Source organism: Nycticebus coucang, chromosome 11, assembly GCF_027406575.1.
Source record: "Nycticebus coucang isolate mNycCou1 chromosome 11, mNycCou1.pri, whole genome shotgun sequence".
Classification (NCBI taxonomy): Eukaryota; Metazoa; Chordata; class Mammalia; order Primates; family Lorisidae; genus Nycticebus; species Nycticebus coucang.
In genome coordinates, this window is record NC_069790.1 from 120,282,645 (window position 1) to 120,297,704 (window position 15,060).

Consider the following 15,060-nt stretch of genomic DNA (forward strand, 5'->3'; position numbering starts at 1 on the left):
ACATACAATAACTAAGAAAATGCCATGAAGGCTACGTTAAACAGTTTGATGAGAATATTTCAGATTGTATATGAAACCTGCACATTGTACCCCTTGATTGCACTAATGTACCCCTTGATTGCACTAATGTACACAGCTATGATTTAACAATTAAAATAAAGAAATTAAAAAAAATTGCAAAACCCTCACCTGAATCAAGGTGTCAAAACATCTCAATTGCCCTTTATGAAGGCATACTCTCTCTCTAAGTCAGAAAAATAGAAATCAGAATGATACCAATTCATAATCTAATTCATCTTTATTACTTGTTTCAACTGAACATATTTACACATACATTTTCCAGAAGTTATTTTGTAAAGTGTTATGTGAAGTCCAAAAATAATAGTGACAGTCCCTGCTTTTATGAATGGGCTAATCTTGAAAGCTATCCGATATTATGGGGGTCAGGAGAAACCAAATGACAAAGTTCCTACCATCAAAGCATGTATAAATAAAGTAGTTAATATTGAAAACATCTGAGCCTGTATCTACCCTGAGGATGATTCCTTGTTTTCTATCTCACACACCTCTGGCAGCTTTCCATGTTACCCGCACAGCCACAGATAGAGCACCAGGGTCTTGAAACCAAGAAGCAAGCCTCAGTGTGGAATCTGCATACCAATGAAGATGGGTAGAGAGAGAGAGTGAAGCTGGAATGTCCATGCCTGCCAACCCAGACCGTTTATTCCTGGACTTCTTTCTCCTTTACAATTCCCTACTATTTGCCCCTCACAGTTCATTACCTACAAGTAGCTAAAGCATCACAAGATGGGATGCTTACCTCACAAACCTCAAAGCCGTGGACCCTCCTCCCATTTATCAGTCCTACTATGCCCTGCTCCCCAACCCAAGGGTGTCCCTAACTTAAAGAGACTCCAGACATTTCAGCTACTTAAACTATCTTTTATATTCTTTAGGAAGTTTTTGAAAGAGGGCTTTTCCTGGGCATGTTTAATTTGTTTACTGACATATTCCCATGTATGTGGGTACCCTTTCCCATTATGGCTCCTTCTCAGATCATTGGCCATTCTCAAAAGAGTATTCACCTGACTTTCTCCAGCTAGGCCAGTTTCTTTGTTATTAAAACCACAATATCGCTTTTTACACTTTTTAATTATGTTTTTAAGGGCTTTGTTATTTGCATTCTCGATGTAATTTTCAAGCATCCCATCTGCAAGGTCCTCTGTCCGGGTGAACAGCACAATGGCATGACTCATAAGTTCCTCTCCAAAGGTGGCCTCCAGTTCCTCCACTACTGCTTTGTCCTCTTCTGTGAACCGCCCCAGCTGGAACACCAGGACAAATGTCTTGGTCCCTTCTTCGCAGAAGGACCAGCAGCGTTTGACCTCCTCCTCTAACCAGGATGGATCTCTCTCAGCACCAGGCATCTGGTTGAAGAAGGGAGTGTCTACAACCACCACGTCCTGCCCATCCCACGTGGTCCTGCTGCTCTGGCACGCCAGGGTGACTGACTGGGCTTGGAGCTGAGACAGGAAGATGTCATGCTTCAGGATGGTGTTCCCAGTTGCACTCTTCCCATTCCCACTCCTCCCCACAAGGATGATGCTCAGGGCTTCTGTCAAAAGGAATGTGGGAAAGATTAATGACCCTGGGCTGATCTGGAATTGGACTTTAAAATTAATGTAATAGACAACCTATAGAATGGGAGAAAATGTTAGCAGACTATGCATCTGACAAATGACCAATATCCAGAATGAAACAACTGAGCAAGAAAAAAAATGAGCAACCCAATTAGCAAGTGAGCAAAAAACAAAAAAAGGAAAAAAGTGGGCAAGGGCATGAACAGGCATTTTTCAAAAGAAGCTGTACAAATGACCAACAAATATATGAAGAGATGCTTCACATCACTTATCATCAGGGAAATGAAAATTAAGACCACAATGAGATACCATCTTTCTCCAGTCAGAATGGTCATTATTAAAAAGTCAAGAAAACAATAGATGTTGTTGCAGATATGACAAAATGATAACGCTTATACACTGTATACACTGTTGGTGAGAATTTTAATGAGTACAACCTCCATGGAGATCAGTATGGAGATTTCCCAAGAACTAAAAGTAGATCCACCACTCAACCCAGCAATCCCACTACTGGGTATTGACCCAGAGAAAAAGAAATAGTTATATCAAAAAGACATCTGCATTCTTCCATGTTTATCCCAGCACAATTCACAATCACAAAGATATGGAATCAAGTCCTTCCCTCAAGACCTTCACCATTCAGTTGGGGAGATGAGGTAAGGGTCACTTAAAGACTAGTTCAATAAGGCATGCATAGAAAGGTCAGCACAATCTGAGAAAGAAAGGAGATAGGGGAAAGTGTTAGTCAATGGAATACACCCATTCTTTCTATCTCATCTATGCCTTTTAGAAGATAAATGTTCTTGTATACTGTATATCTACTTTTAAACATTATATGTGAAAAGATTTTCTTTGTCATTTTACCTTTTTCTCTAAAGATGCAAGGCTTGCTTCCATTCTGCTGCACCATGTTCTCAATGTTTTGCAAGAGCTCATCCACCTGCCTTTGTTCCTCTCTTCCCGTTACACGGTAGTTGAAGGCATTGTATCTGTTTTTGCATTGCTGGATGAGCCCATTGAGATCAGCTTCTTGTGTTAAGAACATTTCTAAATTTCTATCCCCTAAATCTTCCTTCCTGGTTAGGAGAATGATCATGTACTGAATGAATTTGTCCCCAAAATTTCTTTTGATGGTTTCCAGCACCGCTTTATCTTTCTTGCTGTATGAGCCCAGCGGCGTCACCAGAAGGAAGGCATGAGGGCCTGTACAGATGTGTTTCCTAAGCTCTGATTCAACATTCATTGAAGATGAGATGTCTGGAGAATCAATGATCAAAACTTTCTTCTCTCTCCAGATTCTGCTCCCACACCTAAAGCTCTGGGTTACTGGACACTCACTAAATTTGGTCTCAAAGACCCGCTTCCCCAGAATGCTGTTCCCTGCTGTACTTTTTCCAGCACCGTGCTTCCCCACGAGGAGGACCTTCAGCTCTGATGTCCCCAAGCTATGCTCAGGTCCTGTGTCCTGCTTCTTCATCTCCCCTGGGCCTGTGAGATGACAAATAAATTCAGTGTCTCTTCCTGCAGTTGAATATGAATGTGGATGGATTTTATGGTTTCTCATCCCTGTCAATTGCTGTAGAGAAAAGCAACAGCACCCTGAACCACTCTGGACTTAGTTTCAGCCAGAAACTTTTGATCAGGGTAAAAGTCATAAAAGGGGGCATGAGCAAACTGAAAGATATGTCAGGAGCTTGAGATTTCCCATAAACAGGAACGTGGAAATCTGGGCCTCATTGGTCTTGCTCCTTAGGGTTTCCCTTATTTTGCCACCAAAGGCAAGTACTGGGACCTGAGTACATGGGCTAAGGCAGGAGTGGAGAGAATCTGATTTTTAAATGGCCCTTAGTGGTATATTGATAAAATCAAATATACTCAGCAATTTTTAAAAAATAGACTAAACTAGTGACATGGAACATGGATGGATCTCAAGTGAAAGATGCCAAATACAAAAACTACATACTGTATGATTCCATTATACAAAGTTCAAAAACAATAAAAATTACTCTATGTTGACAAAAGTCTGCACAGTGGTTCTCTCTGGAGAGGGACAGTAAGAATTTCTAAGGTGAAAGAAATGCTCCATATCTTTATCTAAATGGTGTTCACACCAGCCTGAGCTAGACAGAGACTCCATCTCTAAAAAATAGCTGGGCATGGTGGTGGCACCTGTAATCTCAGCTACTCAGGAGGCTGAGGCAAGAGGATCACTGTGCCCAAGAGTTTGAGGTTAATGTAAGCTATGACACCATGGCACTCTACAAAACATGACAAAGTAAAACTCTGTCTAAATAAATAAATAAATAAAAACAAATAAATGGTGATCACATATGTGTTGATACGAGGAAAACATTGAGATGTATACTTAAGATTTGTACATTTTACTCAGCTATATCATGGCACATTGCTATAAAACCCTGCAAACTGGCACCCTAAAACTATCTGTCCACTCATCCCCTGCTCTTATCACTTCTCCTGTGACCCAAGGTCAATACCAGACTCATGTACTGAGCAAAAGATAGAGTCAGCAACTGCAGGGAATATTCACAGGGGCTGATGCATCAACAGCCCTCAAGGACAGGGACCATCACTCATCATCTGAGCAGTAGACCAGGAAGATGCAATGAACATGGCATTGTGTGCAAAGCAAGGTGGCTAAAATGCTAGTGACATAGGTCTATCTTATGTCATCTTGGAAAAGTTCCCACATTGTGAATCTCAGCTAACATGTTGGTAAGATGGGATATTAATGCCCGTATCTTGGGGCTGTTGAAAGGACTAAAGGAACAGCATGAGTAAAGTCCTTACTGTCCTGACTAGCTTCCTGGATGAGGAGGAAATTGAATCTGGCCTCAAAGCCTACCTTCCTCACTGCTTTCATCCTTTACAACTTTTGGGACTTCAGTAGACATGGCAGCGCTTTCCTCCTCTCTTATCCTGTCTCCCTCTTGCTGCTGTTCAAGTTCACATCTATATAACTCCTTAGAACTTCCCCTAAAGTGCTTTCCCCAAAACCATACAAATTAGGTGCCACATATTTTTCCTTATGACTCTTACCAAAATAATAATTCATTCTTTCAGATATTGTCTCTGCCTTCAATTTGAGAGAGACCATACAATGTAGTGGTCAAATGCTAGAAACTGAGGAAGAAAAATGGAGCCCCCAAGAGCTGGTCTGGCATCCACAGGAAGACCATAGCACCCTCCTCTTCCTCATGTAACAGCATCACAGATCATCAGACACTGGTGTTCTGTGGCCATGATTACTCCATAGTCATGTCTGAACACAGAAAACCCTCCCTTTCCTGGCTAAGAGGACAACAGCTGCTTCCCAACAGCATTAGCATCACTTCACCCTTACCCCATTTGAGAAAAGAATTATTAAAATACCCAGTCATAAAACTACTCTCACTGCCTGAGAGCATCCATTAGGAGCAATGGCCCCCACCTTCTTTCTGAGGTGCCCCATGGTTCCCCATGGTGGGCTAGGCCCTCACTGCCGTAAGTCAATAAATCCAATTTCATTCATTCATAGGTTTGTTCCAGGGGGTCTTGGTTGAAGAATATCAACAGAATTTCGAAGCCCTACTGACTGAATTCACGAATTTCTGCCTTAGTTCCTTCATTTGTGAAAAAAGGATAATGATAATAATGCTTTCTCTACAGCCTTGTTAGGAGAACTAGACTATATATTTTTAAGTGGATTGTATATTATAATATACAATAGTGATGATTGAATTAGATATATAAAAGTTATTTCCATGCACATAAAGTCAGCCATGTTTATCAGTGTTATCAAATTTATGATTTTATTTTATGGGGAAGTTCCATGAGGAACTCATGGAATAGTCTCTGCTAAATACTTAGATCGTGCACTGGGTTGACCCAGAAATAACCTGCAAATCCATCAGTGAAGGTCTGGCTGCACAAGTTCTGGATGTCCACATTATGAAGCAAATTTCTATATAAACAGAAATAGATAGAGCTATATGTATTGATGTGTGCAGATGGGCAGGATATATCACTAATAGCCATCACTATGTGGCATTGTTGTCCATCAGCAAATTCTGAAAGTTGTTATTGTCCATGAAGGACTAACTTCTGCTTTCCAAACAGTGCTGGATCCAGGGCCAGAAAGAAGAGGCTTAAGTTAGGAAAGAAGCCATAAAAGGCAAGCCCAGCTCTATAACATTTCAGAAAAGTCCAGAGACAATGTGTCCAAGACCCTTGCTGGTACTGCACCTATTCATAAGTGTCAGGAGTTCCTTGGAGAACAGTTTGTGGTCGTTAACCTAGACTATGTCTCCAGGGTACATTTTTGTTTTGATTTATATGGATAATTTATCCACTTTGAATAATGCATTAAGAAGAATACAGATAGGAGCTTAACATTTTTTTAAAGGTCCAACTTACCATGTCGATGGCCCTTCTCCTGTGGTACAACTTCATTTACGCAATTCTGGAAAATAGAGAGGAAAATGATGCATGTAGATCTAAATCCCATCATCTCACAAATAAAAAAAAAAAAGGAAACTCAAGTATGTAATTCAGAGTAATCTGCTGATTAGAAGATGGTTAAATCAAAGCCCTGGTCATGGTTTTCATTAGCCTTTGTGGACCTGTCCAGAATGACAGTTGATCTGCTGTATCCAGTTCCCAGAGATGTCACCCCTGTCTCCAATATCTCCTTTCCTCTCTGCTCCCAATATGGAGATGAAGCTTCTTTTAACAGGAGAGCCAATAAAATTTGAAAACTCCCTACAATTTTGGCAAATAGAGACAACAAGATAGAGGGCCAAAAACATAATTAACATCCCCTTTTCCTGCCTGGAAAATCCTGTACTCAGTCCCCAAATTTAAATTGTCAAGGAATAAAGAAAGGGAGTTAAAAAAATGATATGCAATCCTGATGAACCTGCTATTCTTAAAACTTTGTGGACTGCATTGTAGCCTCATCTTTGTCAGCCAAAGAAACCTGCTATCTGCTTTCTTGCCTGGCTTTGCCACATATCATGATACTTTCTCCCCCCAACCCTTTTTTTGAGGCAGAGTCTCACTCTGTCTCATTGGGTAGAGTGCCATGGCATTGTAGCTCATAGTAACTAAAAATCTTGGGCTCAAGAGATCCTCTTGATTCTTCCCAGTAGCTGGGACTACAGGTACCAACCAGGACTCCTGACTACTTTTTCTATTTTTAGTAGATAAAGGGTCTCACTGTTGTTCAATCTGGTCTTGAACTCCTGAACTCAAGTAAGCCTCCTGTCTCAGCTTCTCAGAGTCTATACACTTGTGAGCCACCTCTCCTGGCTTGATACCTTCAATCATCCCTCTCCCAGAGTCCTCTACATTCAGCTCTGATATCTTTCACTTTGCGTAGCCCAGTCAAATTTCTTTGGGGTTATTTAAATACAGAAGACTGTTACAAATTAAATGTGTATAACATAAAGGTTAATAATCTCCAACACACCATAAAAGTTACAGTTTATATTTATATCCTTCTGTGTTTTTCTTTATTTATTTATACAATACAAGCATACATGAACCTATGAAGACACTAGATTTTTGTTCTGCAGTCTACTTAACAATATATCCTGTACATTGGTAGAAGTCAATGTAGATATATCTACATCATTCTTTTTAGTAGATACAATTTATTCCATATGTGGACATACATAACTAATTCTACCATCCCTTTATTGATTGATCTCCAAGTTATTTCTGGTTTCACTATATAAAAGATGCTGTGATAATTATTCTTATACATATATCTTTGTATATATTAATCTTTTTATTTCCATGACATAGAGTCCTAAAAGTAGGGATCTGGTTTATTTTCCATATTGTTAAAGTTGTTAACATCTCCATAATTTATTTGATTCTCATACATTTTCATAATGATAGATTTAAGAGCAAGATGGCAGACTAGAGACAGCTTCTTTGCAGGCAGGCATGGTGAGATTGGGGAGAGAAGACTGTGGGAACCTCTGGCTTGTGGGCTTCAGGGGCACAGAGAGGCAGCAGGAGACTTCAGGACCCCAACAGAAAGATGAAAGCCATGGAGATGTGGCAAGTGTTTGTGTTTAGGCAGAGGCTGGCCAGCTGTTATGGCTGCAGCAGCAGCAGCAGTGAGACTTTGCATACAGGGAAAGCCTTCCCTGCAGTTCTTTTTTTGGGGGGAGGGGGGAATTCAGCACTTGGTTAAGTTACCTTGGGAGAGTTTGAGTGAGTGAGCAAGTGAGTTTGAACAGCCACCGAGTGAATTTGAACAGCACCCAGAAGCCAGAACTGAGCCACTACAGTGGAGCGAAGCTTTCGTTGTTCAGCTGCAGGGCAGGTGCAGCCATTGTGGGAGACCTGTTTTGCAGGCTCAACCCTCAGGATACTAAAACAAGGTTGGTCTGGCTTGCCTGGTAAATGGGCAGCCAATTTTGGAGAGATATGAGCAACACATGCTTTCCTGGGAAAGCCACTGCATAGCCAAGGGACACAGTTTGGAAAGGTGGAGAAGCGTCTATTAAGTGGGCTGAGGTGAGATCCAGGCTCCCAACCCTGCAGGGGTTGAGGGCAAAGAAGTCAGCAGAGACTTCCAGTCTTTGTCTCATACAGCTATATTAGCATTGTGATTAGCATCTCATACCCCAGTTGATCATCTATTGCCCAGGCAACATTCAACAAGATAGTTTTTTTTTTTTTTTTTTTTGCGACTTTTTCCCCAAGATTTTTCTTTTCTCTTCATTTTGCTCATGTAAGTATAATGTTTCATTGTTGCATTCTTTAATAATAGGGGCTCTATTTTTGCTTGTTTTTCTGCCCCTGTTATTCATTCCCCCCCTTTCCCCAATTCTATCCCTTAAGTTTTTTTGTTTGTTTTTGTTCGGTTTATGGTGTTTTTGTTTTTCTTCTCTATTTGGTGGAAGTGGTGTCTTGTGTCTACTCAGGCTGGCAAAGATCTGCAGACGTCAAGGGACCCACCCAACCCAGCTCTGCCAGAGGTTGGGACTTGTGGTTGTGGGTCAAAGTACCCTACTGTACACCATTACTACTCCTGTCTCTCTCTTTCTGTTCCTCTCTTCTTTTTGTCAATATTCCCTTTTACTTCCCAGCTTACCTTTCTATTTTCTCTCTTTTTATTTTTTATCCCTTCTTGTTCTTCACTTTTCCCTTCCTTTTAGTCTTTTACCAAAAGGCCACTTCAACACTTTAGGTCAGAGGTATGGTAACTTAAAGAGCAGGAGGAAGTGAAAGGAAAAGGTAGGGCAAGGAAACAGACAAAAAGAAAACAGTCATGAGGAAGAAACAGCAGAAAAATCCTGGCAACATGTAAAACCAGAACAGAGAAACCCCCACAAGGAATCATGACATAGGTACTGCAGAGGATTCCACCTATAAAGAAATGCTAGAAATCACAGAAAGGGAATTTAAAATATGGATGGTAAAAATAATGAAGGAAATTTCTGAGAAAGTGGAAAATAAACAAAAGGAAATCCAAAAACAGAATCATGTAAGAGATGAATGATATGAAGAATATAGAGAGGATACGGCAGAGTTTAAGGACTTGAAGCAGTCAGTCAGTGAACTTAAAGATGCAGTAGAAAGTATCAATAACAAATTAGACCATGAAGAAGCAAGAATCTATCTCAGAGGTAGAGGATAAAGCTCTTGAGGTGACTCAGGCAGTTAAAGAGACAGAAAAAAGAGAAAGAAAACAGAACATTCACTGGCAGAACTATGGGACTTCATGTAGCATTCAAACATATGACTTATAAGTATCCCAGAAGGGGAAGAAGAATGCCCCAGAGCAATGGAAACTCTACTAGAGGATATCATAAATAAAAATTTCCCAAATATCACCAAAGATTCTGACACACTCCTTTCAGAGGGATATCAGACCCCAGGTCATCTCAACTCAAATACAACTTCTCCAGGACACATTGTCAAGAAATTGTCCAAAGTCAACACAAAGGAGAAGATTCTGCAAGCGGCCAGGAGTAAGTGCCAATTGGCCCCCAGGGGGAAATCCATCAGGGTGACCACTAACTTCTCAAATGAAACTTTTCAAGCCGGAAGAGAATGGTCATCTACTTTTAATCTACTTAAAAAAATTTTTTAGTGCAGAATTCTATATCCTGCTAAATAAAGCTAAGCTTTAAAATTGACAGAGAAATCAATTCATTTACTGATATGCAAACATTGAGGAAGTTTGCCACAAGACCAGCTCTACAGGAAGTGCTTAGACCCATTCTACATACTGACCATCACAATGGACCACCAGCAAACTAAACACCCAGAAACTAAAGGACAAAACCTCAAAACCTACAATGACACAAGAGATAAAACTAAGCAAAGGACTTTCACAAAATAAGATGTATAGAACTCCATAACACTTATCAGTTATCTCAATAAATGTTAATGGCTTGAATTCCCCATTGAAGAGACATAGTCTGGCTGATTGGATAAAAAAGGACAAGCCATTCCCTTGGTGTCTGCAGGAAACACACCTAGCCTGGAAGGACAAAGTAAAATTCAGGGTGAAGGGATGAAAGACAGTTTTTCAGATTTCAAAATGGAAATCAGAAGAAAAGAGGGGATGAATTTTATTTTAAGATACAAGTGGATTTAAAGCAACTGAAGTAAAAAAGACAAAGATGGACACTTCATTGTATTGGTCAAGGGAACAATACAATAAGAAGACATTTCAATTCTAAATATTTATGCACCTAATTTAAATGGTCCCAGATTCTTGAAAGAGACCTTAATTAGTCTGAGCACTATGATATCCCATAACACCATAATAGCAGGGGACTTTAACACTCCCTTTAGAGAACTGAACAGATCCTCTAAACAGAAACTAAACAAAGATACAAAGGACTTAAATGTGATACTAAAACAACTGTGCTTGATAGACATATACAGAACACTCCATCACAAAGCTAAAGAATATACATTCTTCTCATTGGCCCATGGAACAGTCTCCAAAATAGATCATACCTTACGACACAAATCAAACCTCAACAAAATCAAAAGAATTGAAAATTTACCTTGTATCTTCTCAGACAACAAGGCAATAAATGTGGAACTCAACTGCAACAAAAATTGTCATCCCCACACAAAGGCATGGAAATTAAACAACCTTATGCTGAATGACAGTTGGGTCAAGGAAGAAATAAAGGAGGAAATCATTAATTTCTTTGAGCATAACAATGAAGACAAAAGCTACCAAAACCTGTGGGACACTGCAAAAACAGTCCTAAGAAGGAAATTTATCGCTGTGGATACCTACATCCAAAAAAAAGAAAGAAAGAAAGAAAGAGAGGACATCAATAACCTAATGAATCATTTTAAAGAAATGGAAAAGGAAGAGCAATCCAATCCCAAACCTAGCAGAAGAAAAGAAATAACCAAAATTAAATCAGAAATAAATGAAATTGAAAATAAAACAATCATTCAGAAAATTAATGTAGCAAAAAGTTGGCTCTTTGAAAAGATAAATAAAATTGATAAACCATTGGCTAGAAATAGAAAAGTAAAATCTTCAACAATCTCAATCAGAAATGAAAAGGGGAAAATAACAACTGATACCACAGAGATACAAGAGATTATTTCTGACTACTACCAAAAGCTTTACAACCAGAAATTTGACAATGTGCAGGAAATGGACCAATACCTGGAATCACACCATCTTCCTAGACTTAACTAGGAAGAACTAGATCTTTCGAACAGACCGATATCAAGCACTGAGATTACAGAAACAAAACAAAACAAAAGCCCAGGACCAGATGGCTTCACATCAGAATTCTATCACACTATCAAAGATGAGCTTGCACCTATACTGCAGAATCTATTCCAAAACATTGAGAAGGAAGGAACCTTCCCCAGTATGTTCTAAGAAGCAAACATCGCCTTGATTCCAAAACCAGGAAAGGACCCAGCTAAAAAGGAGAACTACAGACCAATTTCACTAATTAATATCAATGCAAAAATACTCAACAAAATCTTAGCTAATAGACTGCAGCTACTCATTAACAAAATACACCACAATCAAGTAGGCTTCATCCAAGGGATGTAAGGTTGGTTTAACATATGCAAATCAAAAAAAAGTAATATATAATATCAATAGAAGCAAAAACAAAAACCATATGATCCTCTCAATAGATGCAGAAAAAGCATTAGACAAAATTCATCATCCTTTTCTAACAAGAACACTTAAGAAAATAGGCATATGTGGCACATTTCTTAAGTTGATTGAAGCCAAGTATGACAAACAGAAAGCTAACATCATACTGAATGAAGTAAAACTGAAAGCTTTTCCATTTAGAATTGGAACGAGACAAGGATGTCCACTATCACCACTATTATTCATCATAGTTCTGGAAGTTCTAGCCAATGCAATCAGGCAAGAGAAGGATATAAAGGGCATCCACATGGGGGCAACGGAGGTCAAACTCCCCGCTTTTGGTGATGGCACGATCTTATACTTAGAGAACCCCAGAGACTCAACCACAAAACTCCTGGAAGTCATAAGGAAATTCAGTAATGTCTTAGAGTATAAAATCAATGTCCACAAATCAGCAGCCTTTGTATATGCCAATAATAGCCAAATGAAGGACATAGTTACCTTCACAGTAGCATCAAAGAAGTTGAAATACTTAGGAATATACCTAATAAAAGAAGTGAAAGATCTTTCCAAAGAGAATTATGAAACCCTAAGAAAAGAAATTGCAGAATACACTAACAAATGGAAGAACATACACACTCTTGCCTGGGAAGAATCAACATTGTCAAAATGTCTATTCTACCCAAAGCAATCTACAGGTTCAATGCAATCCTCATTAAAATACCAACATCATATTTTGAAGAACTGGAAAAAATAGCACTTCATTTTGTATGGAACCAGAAAAACCCCTGGGTAGCTAAGGCTATTCTTAGTAATAAAAACAAAGTCAGAGGCATGACCCTACCAAACTTCAGGCTATCTTACAAGTCCACAGTAATCAAAACAGCATGGTATTATACAAAAATAGAGACATAGACATATGGAACAGAATAGAAAAATCAAGAGAAGAAATAGGTCTCTACTTGCCATCTGATCTTGATAAACCAAACAAAAGCATACAGTGGAGAAAAGAATCCCTATTCAACAAATGGTGCTGGGAGAACTGGATAAGCACATATAAAAGACTGAAACCCGACCACACCTTTTATGCCTTACAGAAATTGACTCAAGATGGATAAGAGACTTAAATATAAGACATGAAACAATAAAAATCTTAGAAGAAAGTGTGGGGGAAACTCTTGACAATGTTGGACTAGGGAAAGATTTTATGACAAAGACTTCAGCAGCCATAGCAACAACAACAAAAATTAACAAATGGAATTTAATTAAGATGAAAAGATTCTGCACAGCTAAAGATATAGCAAGTAAAGCAAAAAGACAACCTTCAGAATGGGAAAAGATATTTGCATGGTACCAATCTGACAAAAGGTTGATAACCAGAATCTACAAAGAACTCAAATTAATCAACAAAAAAGAGTAAACAATACCATCTATCTCTGGGCAAAAGATGTGAACAGAACCTTCTCTGATGAAGACAGACAAATGGCTAACAAACATTTGAAAAAATGTTCATTGTCCCTGATCATTACAGAAATGCAAATCAAAACCACCTGATCATTATCATCTAACCCCACTGAGAAGAGCCCACATCACAAAGTCTCAAAGTTGCAGATGCTGATGTGGATGTGGAGAGAAGTGAACACTTTTACTCTGTTAGTGGGACTGCGAACTAATACAACTTTTTTTGAAGGAAGTATAGAGAATTCTCAAATAACTCAAATTAGACCTCCCATTTGATCCTATGATCCCATTACTAGGCATCTATCCAGAAGGAGAAAAAATTATTTTATCATAAGGACATTTGCACTAGACTGTTTATTGCAGCTCAATTTACAATTGACAAAATGTGGAAACAATCTAAATGCCCACCAACCCAGAGTGGATTAACAAGCTATGATATATGTATACCATGGAATACTAGTCAGCCATTAAAAGAGACGGAGACTTTACATCTTTGTATTAACCTAGATTGAGTTGGAACACATTCTTCTTAGTAAAGCATCACAAAAATAGAGAAGCAATAATCCAATGTACTCAATTCTAATATGAAGCCAGTAGATGGCCTAAAACATGGTGGGGGTGTTGGGGGATGAGAGATCAGGGAGAAGGGAAAAGGGGGGTTCATAGTGTATGGCACACCCCTTGGGGGTGGGACATAATTATAAGAGGGACTTTACCTAACAAATGCAATCAGTGTAACCTAATTCTTTGTATCCTCAAGCCCAAACAATTAAAAAAAAGATAATAATAACAGCTAATAATTACTGAGCATGTGCCAGGTTTCATGCATCTCATTTAATCATCTTATTTTTGTAAGCATCTCATTTATTCCTCACAGCAACTCCTGAGATACATGTGATTATCTTCTCCATCTCACAGAAGACAAAAACTAAGACACTGTAGTCAACACAACAGATGTGATTTCTGCCTCATGGGGTTTGTGGTGAGGCAGCCCCTGGAAATGACTTGCTATGGTGGTGACCAGTGTGAGGGTTACCATGAGGGGAGGGGAGCTATGCAGGCTTGTTCCAGGGGCCTGAGACTCAGGATGGCCAGAGAGAAGTCTGGAGGAGTGCACTTAAGCCAAGACAGGTAGATAAATAAAGCAGACATAAAGCAGGGAGGGACAGGGGTGAGAAGGGGCAGGGAGCAGTATTGGTGCAGAGAGAATCACAGGGTTGAGGCTCTGGCATGGGCATGAGCATATCTCAAGAATGAACAGGAAGGCCAGTGACACCAGTGTATAGAGAACAGGGCACAGGGTAAGCAGCCAGGCCAAATTAAAGTGCAACCAGGTTCTGAACTTAATTGTAAAACCAGCAGGAATTGGCTGAAGTATGTAAGCAAAAGGAATGGGCTGTAGAAAACTCATCCTCCTATTTGCTGGCATCCCTATTTCACACAGCCTTCAAGAGAGACAGATTGACATAAAGGAGAGATAGCTGAGGCATAGAAGACAAAAAAGCAGGAAACATTGGTTCTCTTGAGCCTTGGTTCCCTCGTCAGTAGAACATCTGTATGTAGAGATGCTATGAAGACTTAACAGTTCACGTATTTGTCTGGAATTTATCAGTCACTAAATGTTCTTATTTCCATCCTGTTTAGGCTTATCACTCTCCATCCCTAAGAAGTCTCTCTCCCAGCCAAAAATCCCCTAGGCTCAACATCCTGCTTTTCATCCTCTGGCACTTAGGCCTGAAGAATCCTCTGTCTCAGCCTCCCCTACTTACACTGTTGGTGAGTGCTTTGTTTCCTATGCATAAGTGACTCCAATTGAAGTGTAACCTCTGCAAAGGCTAATGTCTG

The 15,060-nt window shown here is 39.5% G+C and overlaps 1 protein-coding gene across 1 annotated transcript in view; it reads right to left on the reverse strand.

Annotated features, from left to right (window-relative positions):
- Positions 1-275: 275 nt before the first annotated feature.
- The window catches only part of GIMAP8 (GTPase, IMAP family member 8), a 41,393-nt gene continuing 26,608 nt past the window's right edge, over positions 276-15,060 (reverse strand). Inside the window, exons 3-5 of the mRNA XM_053609170.1 lie at positions 6,054-6,099; positions 2,505-3,128; positions 276-1,615 (exon numbers count right to left, since the gene is read on the reverse strand). Of these exons, the coding sequence (XP_053465145.1) occupies positions 924-1,615; positions 2,505-3,128; positions 6,054-6,099 (1,362 nt within the window). The 3' untranslated portion in view covers positions 276-923. The remainder of the gene's footprint in view (positions 1,616-2,504; positions 3,129-6,053; positions 6,100-15,060) is intronic.